This window comes from Cygnus olor, chromosome 27, assembly GCF_009769625.2.
Source record: "Cygnus olor isolate bCygOlo1 chromosome 27, bCygOlo1.pri.v2, whole genome shotgun sequence".
NCBI classification, from domain to species: Eukaryota; Metazoa; Chordata; class Aves; order Anseriformes; family Anatidae; genus Cygnus; species Cygnus olor.
In genome coordinates this window covers 5017399-5030488 of record NC_049195.1, presented here as the reverse complement: position 1 = coordinate 5030488, position 13090 = coordinate 5017399, and the positions used below count along the sequence as shown (strand labels likewise).

General features: G+C 64.1%; 1 protein-coding gene across 1 annotated transcript; it reads right to left on the bottom strand.

The window, feature by feature from the left end:
• Positions 1-911: 911 nt before the first annotated feature.
• On the bottom strand, positions 912-6160 carry EIF4EBP1 (eukaryotic translation initiation factor 4E binding protein 1). The gene is made up of 3 exons (XM_040538196.1): positions 5957-6160; positions 2683-2853; positions 912-1316 (listed from the first exon to the last, which is right to left on the bottom strand). The coding sequence occupies exons 1-3, from the start codon at positions 6102-6104 to the stop codon at positions 1285-1287; spliced, it is 351 nt and encodes a 116-aa protein (XP_040394130.1). The 5' UTR covers positions 6105-6160; the 3' UTR covers positions 912-1284.
• Between the last annotated feature and the right edge of the window lie 6930 nt (positions 6161-13090).

Below are 13090 nucleotides of genomic sequence, written 5' to 3'. Positions count from 1 at the left end.
TTATTGTCTGTTAGGAAGCCCCAAGTTCAGGCCATGTCCTAATACGCTTTCTTTCTCTTTGAGGCACCTCCGCAGCCATCGACACGACAAGGCGACACGACAAGGCACCACGACAAGGCACCACCATCGGCACCATCTCTAAAGCAGTAACAGCAGCATGTTAGAGACTGCCCCACAATACACACTCGTTAAAATGTATTGAGACTAGGAATTTAAATGCCTTCTTTGGAGGGCTTAAGATGAACAGTAAAACGCCTCTCAGACAAAGTTTCCTCCCTCAAAGCCAAACAAGCCTCCTTTTGGCTTCCCGGTTAACCCCCCAAATTTTAATTCCTGCTCACTAAATTATAAAAAGGAGAGCAAAGCGTAAGGACAAGTAGGAATTTCAGCACGTATCACAAAGAAACGGTAACCTCACCTGCACGCTGGAAGAGAGCAGCCACTCTGGAAAGGCAGGAGCTGCAGCACAGCACCTGCAGGCTCTGGGCAGGGCAGGGCCAGGGGCCCCTCTCTGCGCTGCTCAGCAGCAGGTGGCTCCCATTGCCTTCATCTGAGCTGCTTCCACCTGTGGCCCGATCGAGCCCTGCCCCTTCTGGGGGATGATTTGAAGAAGGGCTTTTAGAAGAAGGGCTTGTGGACACCTGCGCCGTGACCTAGCAAGGGAACTATCTGAAAGCACGTGGCAAACAGAGTTTGTTAACTATTTCTGGAAGCAGACTTCCTGCGGTGACCAGGCGTTGCACATGGTGCACACAGATGTTTTCAAAGAGGGCCGAACGCAGCTCAGCTTTCATCTTTGGGCGAAACCAAAAGCACAGTGCTGAGCTCAAGCCTGTACACGAAACCACCCCGCCAGCTCTGAAACAGGCTGGCGGTTTCCTTGCTGGAATGAATAAAGGACAGACGCTCAGTTTATTGCATTGATCTCCATACCAGGAGAGTCCAAATGATTTATTTCTCCCTTATATTGCATTTCAGTAACTCTTATAGTATTAAAATGATTAACAAAAGCATAAAACTGGAAACAAAAACAATCATTGAGACTGTCTCCCCTGGCACCCCATGGCCCATCAGCAGGGGCTGCACTTGTGTATTCACACCCACACGGAGAGGCTGAGATTCAGTCCTTGTAACAGGATACGCTCTGTTCTCGGAAGGGAAGAAGCTGCCTTTCCCAGGAAGCAGGAAGGCACTCAAGGCATGGGCTGCTTTAAGCCTGGCTGGTGGGAATCCTCAAAACAAGGTCCTGGTTCTTCACGGATGAGCACTCTCAGGGCACGTGCTTTAGATGTCCATGTCAAACTGTTCTTCTTCACCTGTCGAGAAGGACAAAACCTGAATGAGTCCTCAAAGTTTCAAGTTAAACACCAAATATTGTACTGAAGCAACAGCATCCAGCTGCGCATCAAATGTGTCTGTCTGGACTTAAAATCCACACCCAGGAACCAAGTTTGATACCAAAACAGCCCGTGCGAGCAACAAAGCAAGCTCTGTCCTCAGAGAGGATCGTATTCACACGGACAGACAAGAGCAGAGGTAGAGGAGATGCCCTGTGAGTAATTCCTGCGCCTGGGATTCCTTACAAAAAGGAATGCAAAGAATAACGTTGATAATCTCTGGTGTAGACTTCTGTTACCAAAGACGGATCTGCTTTTTGCATCCTTGTATCTGCGCGGCTGCCACCCCAGCCCATGCAATTCGATAGGATGCCAGCGCGAACAGCGATGATCGATTCCTGACAACAGGGCTCCTCTGGAAAGAAGTCACAACCTAGCTGGCACCCAGCACGCAGCCCGTGGCTCAGCTTGCCAGAGAATCCAGGGAGACACCAAAGGTCGCAACAGCGGGTACGAAAGCATTGAGCAATACTGACCCTGCAAAGATTTTACTTGGAGTAAGCAGGGAAGCCAGCTGATGGGTATCCAGAGCTTTATTTTTAGGGACAGGATCGTTGATCACACGTGGCATTTTCAGGTTCCTTCAAGAAGTGAGCTCAACTTTTTATTTTTAGACTGTTTTAGAGCAGTACTTGCTTTCTTCCTGCTACAGTGCCTCAGACGTGCTCATTGCACAGCGGGCAGTGACCTCTGTCCTGCTCCGGACTAACTTTTACCTTCCTATCCTACGCACGCCCGCAAGCTTCTGTGGAAGCCGCTCAAGACAGCGGTGGATACCGGAAAACTTACCTACACAAACCAGCCACCGCGCCTCAGCTAAGCCAGTTGAGCTCACTTGTACGCCAGAAGCTCTGATGTCCAAAAAGTCAGAGAATTTACATCTCAGGTTGGTTTCAAACAAAACTGAATTCCCAAACAAATCCTGCTCTAAACTGTAACACGACCGTTTCCAAAAAAGGCAAAACAGCTGCGAAACGGCAGAGGCGAGAACAGCTGCTCCCATTCTCTCACCGCAGGATTATTGGTGCAGTGGCATTCTCCTAAATGCCAAATTAATGAGAAAAGTGATAACGTGATACAAATCACACCGAAACCAAGACATTTTCACATTACCGTGGACCACAGCAGAAACTAGCAGCCGTGAGAACCCAACGACCAGGTCCCACAGCACCTCGGGAGCATCAGTGCTAACCACAGCCCACAGGCACCTCCCGGCTCCGTTCTGCGAGAGCTGCCGTGTTCGTGGGAACCAGGAATGGGCTTGGCTCGGGTCTTGTGCACTCACCTACGCTCGGTTTCTCATCGTAGCTCTGCACGTGGTTGTTCTCAACCTTCAACTCCTCCACACTTGGGCTGGTAACGCCTGGAATGTCCGGAAGGTCAGAAGGTGGCGTTTTGGCAACCGGAGAATTGCGGCACTCCATCAGAAACTTGCGATCATAAATAATCCTGGTACCTGGGGAGACGAGAGCGCGCTGTCAGAAGAGGCACACGAGGGCCAGGCTCCCGAGTGACAGCTGACGCCACCGGCCTGCAGCAGGGGAGGACACCAGCCTCCAGAGCTCAGATTAACGCCGCGTGCAGCAGACCTTAGGTTGGGTAGAAGGGATCGGATCGCAGGGGAAGAAAAGAAAAGAGTAAACGGGAATTCCTGCCCGGCATCTGCCTCTGCAAGCCGCGCGTAACCCAGCTCACCCACCTGTAACCTCTCGAGGGACAGGAGCCCGAACGCCCGCCCCGTGGCTAGGCAGAGCACGTCCTGCTCCCCCTGCCTGCGGGGGAACAACGCGGCTCCAGCAAAGCGCAGCAGGCTCAGGGGGAGCCGCCGAGCTCGGGCTGCGCGCGGGTTTCTAGGAACACGGCCACACCGAACGGCGTGTTCCCCGCGAGGCACGAAGCTCAAACCCACAGGCGGAGGAGGGCTCCCTCCCAACAGACCGCAGCCTTAACCCGGCAAGCGCTGAGAACGGTCGTTCCTTTCCCTGAGGGGAGAGCCGCAAACCTCCTCTCTGGGGCTGGCCTTCGCTGCTCTGCTGCCCCTCCGGCCAGGGCAGAGCCCTTCTCGGGCGCTCCCCAGCAAGCTCCAGCCAGAGGTAAACCCCTGCGGGGAAATAAACGCCCCTTAACAGCCGGGCCACCACACCCACGTTATTTCGAAGGACTGCTTAGCAAAGAGCAATTAGATACCACGTTTCGCGCTGCCGATGAGCTCCCCGAACACCAGAAAGCCCGTCCCACCGCACGATTTTGCCTGAGCCGTCCCCACAGACCGGGGAGAACCGACAGCACTCGGAGCTGTGCGCAGCCGGGCCGGCTTCCAGAAGGCCGGATCGCATCCCGCCGGCTCAGCCGCGCGCTGCCGGGGGCAGGGGCGGTTCCCGGAGCTGCAGCTCGGGTACCGAGGGCTAGGAGCACGGCCCGCGACAGCCCCGTCTCTGCCACGGCTCGGGCACCGAACCCTCCGCGCGCAGGGGGAAGGTCCAGAGGGAAACGCGGCTCGCTTTGGGCGCCCTCCCCGGGACGAGGCTTGGCGGAAGTGGCCCCCGAAACATCCCGCCCCGCTCCTGCCGCAGGGGCCCTCTCCCAGACGTGGCGGGTTCCGCAGTCGCCCCGCACGTGGGCCCGGGGAGACGCGCCGCGGGCATGTGCCCTCGGCAAAGGCGAGGGGCCGAGACCAGCACGACGGGGACAGCGGAAGGAAGGGGCGCTGCTGAAAGGCCGCCCACCGCCTCTCGCCTGCTCCCCGTTCCTCTACGCCGTCGTTTTAACCTCCGCCGCGAGGAGAACCAGCTCCGTCCTGTGCCGGCAGGGCACGGGGAGTTCCTTCGCTCCCCCAGCTTGCCCGGGGGGGGGTGGGGGGGGATCAGGGAGCCCGGGAGCCCCGGCACGAGGCAGCTCGCCTGGGTCGGCCCCGCTGCGGGGACCGCAGGAGGACGCCCGGGAGGGCACCGGCGCAGGCGGGGGGCTCGGCGTGAGAGGCGCCGGTCGCTGTCTCCGCGAGGGCTGCTCCCGGCGACGCAGGAGGAGGAATTGTTCTCAGGAAGGGGAGCAGAGGAGCGGCAGCAGCCCCGGCTGAGGCTCCCTGACCCCGGGGCGGGCTGGGCCCCAGGCACCGCGGTCACGGGGCGCCGGGGGCTCTGCCAGGCGCTCACACCCTGACGGCAAACACCGGCTGCTCTCCTTCCCCGCGCTGGGCGCTCGCTAACTCCCAGCACGGACAAACACCGGCCCCGCAGGGCCCGCCGAGGGACCAGCGGCGCTGACCGGGCCGGGAACGCCGCCCAGAAGCATTCCTCCCAGCCCTACCTCGCGGGGGCTCAGCCGCCTGCTGCCTTCAAGGGAGAGAGCGCAACAGAAATAACACCAGGGCTTCGGTTCCCCGGCCAGCCCAAGGCTTCTGCACGAGCCCAAGCGCACGCCTGCGTCAGCGGCGCCGACTTCCCCCTTCCCCGCCAGGCCCTCGCCCACAACGCCGCTGAGAAAAGCCTCGGGACGCTGAGAAAAGCCTCGGGACGGTTCGGGAACGGTTCCACCCTTCCTGCTCCCCGCACCGACCTCCGGCAGCGGCGCGGGGGAAAGCTTCTCGGGGGCACGGAAAAAGAAAAAAAAAGAAAGAAAGAAAAAAAAAAAGACGGGGGAGCCGCCGAGCGGGAGCGCGGCCAGCTGCCGGCACCCGGTGCTGTGCCCCCAAAGCACGGCCCCGAAGCGAGCTGCGTGGGGCGAGCAGCGCCGGCAGCGGGCCGGGGGGCAGCTCCCTGCCCCGAGCTGTTGGGGGGGGGCAGCAAACCCCCCGCGGTGTTTTGGGGCCGTGGGGCACGGCGCTGCCAGGAAAAGTCGAGGAGGTTGGGAGGAATAAAAGCTGCCGTTCCACGCCGTGCCACGGGGAGGGGAACCCCCCCCCCCCCCCAGGGGTCTCCCTCCCGTGGGGCAGCGCGACCCCTTCGCTCCTTCCCGCCAGAGGGGCCCGCAGCTCCAGGCAGCCCCCCCCCTAAAAAGGGGAAGGGGCGCACGGCCCCAGGCACCCCCTGAGACCCCCCACCCCGGGTGAGAGCCCCCCCCAAGGACCCTACCACGCCGCAGCCCCTCTCCGAAGGGGGGAGGCAGCCCCAGCCCCCACGGAGCCGGAGCCCCCTCCCCCCCCCCAACGGGATCCCCCCCCCCTCCCCCCAAAAAAACCCCCGAGAGAACCCCTCTGGGGACCCGCTCAGCCAAAAAAGCGCCCCCCCGGAACCCCCCTCCAAGGAGAGGGACCCCCCCCAAAAACAGAGGGGACCAAAAAGAGCCCAAAGAGAGGAAGAGCCTCCAAAAAGAGGGAACCCGCCCCAAAAAAGAGGGAGACCCCCCCCAAAAGAGGGAGACCCCCCCCAAAAGAGGGAGACCCCCCCCAAAAGAGGGGGAGACCCCCCCAAAAGAGGGGGAGACCCCCCCCCAAAAGAGGGGGAGACCCCCCCCAAAAGAGGGGGAGACCCCCACGAGCCCCCCCAACCGAGCCCCCCCCGCCCCTCAGCGCGCTCCCGGTGCCGGTCCCGGCCCCCCCCCGCCGCCCCGCCGCCGCTCACCGCCCGGCGTGGTCCCGAAGACGGTGCCCCCCGGCGTGGTGCTGTAGTCCCCGGGCGGCAGCGGGGCGCCGTCGGGCAGGGCGAGGCGCTTGCCGGGCCCCGGGATGTCGCGGCTCGGCGTCGGCCCCTGGCAGCAGCGCCCCGACATGGCCGCCACCCTGCCGCCCCGCCGCCCTGCCCGCCGCTTCCGGCGCGGGGCCCGCCCCTTCCGGCGCGGGCGGCAGGGAAAGGGGCGGGGGCACGGAGGGGGCGGGGCCTGGAGTGAAAAGGCGTGGTCCGTCTGGGGGCGGGGTCTCCGTGGGGGTGCGGCCTAGGGGGTCGGAGGGGGCGTGGTCTAACGGTGGTGGGCGGGGACGTGGGCGGGGCCAAGCGCGGCCGGGGCCGCCGGGTCCCTGTGCCCGCCGCTGACGGTGCCCGGCCCGGGGGCTCCGCGGGGGTGGGGGCTCCCAGTGCCCCAGTGCTCCCAGTGCCCCCAGTGCCCCAGTGCTCCCAGTGCTCCCAGTGCCCCCAGTGCTCCCAGTGCCCCCAGTGCTCCCAGTGTCCCCCAGTGCCCCCAGTGCCCCCAGTGCTCCCAGTGCTCCCAGTGCCCCCAGTGCCCCAGTGCCCCCAGTGCCCCCAGTGCCCCCAGTGCCCCCAGTGCTCCCAGTGTCCCCCAGTGCCCCCAGTGCCCCCAGTGCCCCCAGGGCACCGTCCCGGCGGTGACACCAGCGTTCCGTTGTCCCTCCGCCAAGGGGCATTTGGGGCCCCGCGGCGGTGCCGGGCCGCGGCTGTCAGCGGCCCGCAGGGGTCAGCCCGGCCGAGCCCTGGCAGCGCCCCGGGGCCGACAGGTGGAGCTCGGCTGCCGCCGGCCCGGGGCTGCGGCTGAAAACGGCCCAGGGAAAGCTACGAGCACGGCCTCGCTGCCCAGGGCACTGCCTGCGCCCACCCCTTGGCCTAGGCTGAGCTGGCGGCGGGGGCTGCCCATCCCCATCCCCATGCCCATCCCATCCCCATCCCCATCCCCCCCATCCCATCCCATCCCCATCCCATCCCCACCCATCCCATCCCATCCCATCCCATCCCATCCCATCCCCATCCCCATCCCCATCCCCATCCCCATCCCCATCCCATCCCCATCCCATCCCCATCCCATCCCCATCCCATCCCATCCCATCCCCATCCCATCCCATCCCCATCCCATCCCATCCATCCCATCCCATCCCCATCCCCATCCCATCCCATCCCATCCCATCCCATCCCCATCCCATCCCATCATCCCCATCCCCATCCCCATCCCCATCCCCATCCCCATCCCCATCCCCATCCCCATCCCCATCCCCATCCCATCCCATCCCACCCCATCCCATCCCCATCCATCCCATCCCATCCCATCCCATCCCATCCCATCCCATCCCATCCCATCCCATCCCCATCCCATCCACATCCCCATCCCCATCCCATCCCACCCCATCCCATCCCATCCCCATCCCCATCCCCATCCCATCCCACCCATCCCATCCCCATCCCCATCCCCATCCCATCCCCATCCCCATCCCCATCCCCATCCCATCCCCATCCCCATCCCATCCCTCCCATCCCCATCCCCATCCCATCCCATCCCATCCCATCCCCATCCCCATCCCCATCCCCATCCCCATCCCATCCCCATCCCCATCCCATCCCATCCCATCCCCATCCCATCCCCATCCCATCCCATCCCCATCCCCATCCCCATCCCCATCCCCCATCCCATCCCATCCCATCCCTCCCCATCCCATCCCATCCCCATCCCCATCCCCATCCCCATCCCCATCCCCATCCCTCCCATCCCCATCCCCATCGCCATCCCCAGCCCATCCCCCATCCCATCCCCATCCCCATCCCATCCCATCCCATCCCATCCCCATCCCATCCCATCCCATCCCATCCCCATCCCCATCCCAATCCCCATCCCCATCCCATCCCATCCCCATCCCCATCCCCATCCCATCCCCATCCCCATCCCCATCCCCATCCCCATCCCCATGCCCATCCCCATCCCATCCCCATCCCATCCCTATCCCCATCCCATCCCCATCCCATCCCCATCCCCATCCCATCCCCATCCCCATCCCCATCCCCATCCCCATCCCATCCCACCCCATCCCATCCCCATCCCCATCCCATCCCCATCCCCATCCCCATCCCCATCCCATCCCCATCCCCATCCCCATCCCATCCCCATCCCATCCCCATCCCCATCCCATCCCCATCCCCATCCCCATCCCATCCCCATCCCATCCCCATCCCATCCCATCCCATCCATCCCATCCCCATCCCATCCCCATCCCACATCCCCATCCCATCCCCATCCCATCCCCATCCCATCCCATCCCTCCCCATCCCATCCCCATCCCATCCCCATCCCATCCCCATCCCCATCCCCATCCCATCCCCACCCCATCCCCTTTGCCCCAGTGCGGCTGCTGAATCGATTACCGGGCGCTGGGCAGGAAGCCAACGCATCCGGCCGTGCCGGGTGACACCGGCCGTGACCCCAGCCCAGCGCGGCGCCCAGGCACGGCTTAACGAGGCCCTCGGCCGTTTCCTCCTCCCGCTCCCACAGAATGGGGACGGGGTCAGGGCGCCCGCGGGAGGTCGGGCTGCCGGGGCACATCCTGCCCGCGGTGGGGCTCGGGGCTGCGGTTCCCAACCTCGTCTGGGCGCCTGCCCCGCTGCCCGGCACCCAAAGCCACGGATCAGGGTGAAGAGGGGGCGTGGGGACCCCAGCCCCCCACGGAGGTCCCGGGGGTGCTCCTGGTGGGGGGGTTTTGCCCTCCCCTCGCAGGCTTCCGGCCCCGCTGTCGGCGGGCTCGCGTTGGCAGCGCCCGCTGGTGCCAACGTGTTCATCTCCAGGGCGCTTTATCTGTTCTTTCCCCGGGCTGGAAAGCCCTTCATCATCCTCATGTGACGCACGTTATCACCTCGCTGCCTTCTAAATCGGGAACGGGGGGAGCTGTGTGGCAGCGCCCCTCCCCAGCAGCCCCTGTTTGCCCCCGACCCGCTGGCACAAATCCCTCCTTGCCGACCCGGGGGGGCATCTGTGAAACGCCTGCTCCTCCAGCAGGCTCCCAGCGGGGCAAAACTCCCCCGTGGCTCTTGGAAAACTCGTCCCATAACCCATGAATTGCTCGGCCTTTCTGGTTGCCCTGCATGCGGGGAGCACCCCCGGGGGTGCAGGCGTGGGGCAGATCCTGCCCGTCCCCGGGCACTTCCACCAGCTGCTGATGAAAGGAGCAGGAAGAAAATAAACGCGGGGAGGATAAACTTCCCCCGGGGCTGTAAACAGGCAGCGAGGCTCTGAAGCCCTCCCCGGCCAGGCAGAGCATCGCTGGGGCCGAGCGCTGGCGCCGGATCAGACCCCTCGCTGCTGCTATTGCCAACGGGGGGAGCACAGTCGGTCCTCGGAGGGTCCCCAACACCCCCTCCCCCGGGGTCCCAAACCCCCCTGGTGCCCGCCGCGACCCCCGGCAGCGCGGGCGGCAGGGATGTCCCCGTGCCATTTCCCCGTCGGTGTTTACATTCCCCTGCGATGCCGGCGCAGATAGCGAGCGGCCCACATCCCCTCTGCCCGCCCAGGAGCTGTTCCTGCAGATAAAGTTGCCCCCGGTAAACAACCCCATCCTGCATGGAAGCGCCGCCGCCCTGCCGGGGGGGGGGGAGCCCCGGCCTGGGTCCGTGCCCCGGGTGGGTGCAGGCGCTGGCAGAGGGTGCTCAGCACCCCCACAGCACCCCCGGGACGCGCTGCTTGGTTCTGCTGCTGCCGAGGCAGTTCGGCGGTGGCAGGGATGTCCCTGCAGGCTGGGGGGGGCACGGGCAAATGCCTGGCACTGGTGTTTTGTACAAGCCCTGTCCTGCGTGGGGACGGCCCCGCAAGCCCTTCGGTCACCCCGCAGGGCAGGGCTCAGAGGGGGGAGCCTGGGCACGGCGCTCAGCACCTCCGCTGCCCTTTATTTCCCCAGAAATAAAACACCAGGCTCCCGCTGCTGCCCTTGCTCGTGGTTCGGGTGGCCGATGCGAGCCAGGAGGCGCATGTGATGGCCAGACAAAAAGTCAGTGGAGCTTCTCCCGGCTGCAGAGGGGGCTCGGTCCTCCCTCGGTGCAACCGAATGCCTTGCTGGCGGGCTGAGCTCTCTTACAAAACCTTTCCTTTGCATCCAGCCACGCCATCGCTCCACCGCAGTGCAGGGAGAGGTCCCCAGACTGCTCCCACACTCAGGACCTCGCCCCCGGCACCCTTTGTGCCTGCCCCGTGGCACCGGGGCTGCCGGGGCCGTAAGGACGGTGATGCTCAGGGAGCCCTGGCCCGGGGGGCTGTGGCTGAGCTTCCAGCACGATTCCTGTCTTCCCCTGAAAGTTAAAGTTTGGGAGCTGGCTCGGTTCCTGCCTCCTCCTCCTCTTCCTCGCTGCCCTGCACCTCCCCGTCCGGCACCTCCTGATTCACGCTCGCCTCCCTCCCGCCTCAGGCACGCCGCACCCCCTGAAAAACAAACGTGGAGAGCTCATTGCATAAGCGCCCAAGAACCGGGCTCTGGGAATGATGATGTGAAATATGTACCGACGAGAACACCAGGCTGCTTGGCACGCCAAGAGAAACAGCGGGGCTTAACTGGTGGCGGGCGCTGGTGTGCGCGGGGCCGTGCCCAGCGGCTGCAGCATCCCCGAGCCCCCTGCCCGCACCCCCCCCGGACCCCCACGCTGCCGGGGCGTCCTTCGGGGGCAGCTGCCCCTCTCCGGCGCCCGGCCGCGAGCTCGGCGGCGCGGCCCTCGGGAGTGGACCTTTTCCCCATTTGCCTCCCTCCAGCAGTTTCTGAGAAATAAGCGGGGAGCGGGAGGAGTGCACGGGTTAAAAATAGCCGTGGTGACATGGGAGCCGCGGGTCTGACGTGGCTGCTGTCGTTGTCCCTGCTGCTGCTGCTGCTGTTGTTGTTGTTGTTGTTGTTTCCCATTCCACGAGCCTGGTGGGGCTGCGGGGCGCTGGGGATGCCCCGGCTGCGACGTGGGGCTGGATGGAGATGGTGCCGGGGATGTCTGCACGGGAGGAGACCCCTGAAGGTCTGGGGGACCCTCGAAGGCAGGAGGCGAGCCGGCACGTGGCGGCTTGGCCGGCGTCTTGCAGCAGGGACGCTCGCACCCCCTGAAGCAGGATCTGTCCCAGCCCCGCTCCAAGCCCCGGGGACGCTGCCCCGCGTCGCTCAGAGCAGCCTTTCCTCCCCGCCGGCCGTCAGGATGCTCCTCTCCCCCCCCCCCCCTCTGTCTGGGGAGCCCAACTGCTTTCAGATGTTATTTTTGTCGCTGACATTTATTTTTTTTTCAGAGGTTTCCACATTTTTTTTTGTGAAATTTGTGTCAGTGTTATTGCAAACTTGTCCCTCCTTCCCCCCTGCCTCTGTTTTTCTTTAGCAATAGCTGCTGGAAAACCAGTTAACGGCGTGAGGGAGGATCACTCGTGAACATGTCCCTAAAACCTCCGCAGACGAGGCAAAAGCAGGCGAATCCCCTTGGCCCTGGGAGGTGGAAACGTCCTGGAAGTCCTTCCATTTGCTCCCCTGTTCCGTGCCTGGCCCCAGAGCAGCTCAGGGCTTTGTGCCCCGGCCCCTCACCTGCAGGGGCTGGGGGGCTCCCGGCCTTTTTGTCCCCTTTGCAGCAGCAATAGGGCTGTGATGAGGTTTTGCTGTTTTCTGTGCCTTTTTGGGGGGGGCTGAGGGGGAGAACTCCCTCTCCCACAGCTGGGGGCAAGACGGGAATGTCAGACCCGAGCCCTGCTGCAAGGTGCTGTAAACCCAGCGGGCATTTCTCTCCTTGCCACTTTGGGACTTCCCTGCAGCGACATGGGAAAGAAAACAGCTTTATTACCTTCGGTCTTCCTTCCTTTTTTTTTTTTTTTTCAATGCAGAGACGTAATTGCGCAGGGACTTGGGGGGCAGGAGAAGGACCTGGGATTGCTTTAGCGCAGCCTTTGACACTGGCTGGGTTTCAGGCCCCGGGTGCCCCTTTCCCTGATTCTCACAGGGCGGCCGCAGCCTGGGCAGAGCCGCAGCCGTGCGCGGGCTGCGGGGCAGGGGCGGCCCCGAGGCTCCCGGAGCCTCCCTGGTGAGCGGGGGTCTCGGGGGCCCTGCACGGCCCCGGGGGCTGCACGGACATGGGCAGCTGGCTGTGGGAAGGGGCCGGCGAGCAGCACGATGGGGACCTCGGCCCTGTGCGGGCAGCCAGCAGCGGGCTCCGAGCTCCCCGTGCCACGCTGCGCATCGTTCATCCTTCTCCCTGCGGTGCTCCCAGGAGCTTCGCTCGGCAGCAGGATGTGAGCGTGCGAGGTCGCCGCTCGCCTGCCCAAAACGTGGGAGCTCCCAGGCTTCGGGACCGACCCTCACCCGTGGCCGACGGCTTTGCCCGGGGCCAAGATATGGCCCCTGGGGCCGGGATCGCCCCCGAGCGCTGCCAGGGGCAGGACGGGGGCAGCTCAGGGTCACTGCGAGCACCAAAGCTCGAAGCTGCCCCAGGCGCAGAGCGCGAAGCATCTCCTCGCCCCGCAGCGATGGGACGGGCGCGAAGGGCAGGGGCATGGCCATGGCGTGCGTCCCGCTGCAGGGACGGGTGGGTATTGAGCACGGCTCGACAACCCGAACCCTAAAATCGGTGGCTTGCACGGAAGTCAACAGCACTTTTTTGTTATTTTTTATTGTCCTGGTGCAGGGAACGCTTCGCTTCCTGTGCCTGGCCCCGGCAGACGCAGAGCCACGGCCCCCGGAGCCCCGCAGGAGGGGGGCTGGTGGGGAGCCCGCAGTTTATGGCGAGCTTCCTCCGGCCTCCCGGGACAGGCAGTACCCAGCGGGTTAAAGCTCCATCACGGCGTGTTTATGTGCTGACAAGGAAACACGATGACAGATAATCCCAAACAACTTCAAAGCAAGATTTGTGAATCCGATATGGGAACTATTCCCGAGGTCCCGGCGCGCGGTGCCCCAGACCGATTAGCAGACATTAAAGGCAGAGCAGGACCCGCTGCAGAGCCGTGCCTTCGCCCTGGCCCCCTGCCCACCCACCGAACCCCAGGGCCCCCTCCCCACGCTGCACCAGGAGGATTTGGGGCAAAACCCCGCGCCTCGAGCAGCTCCT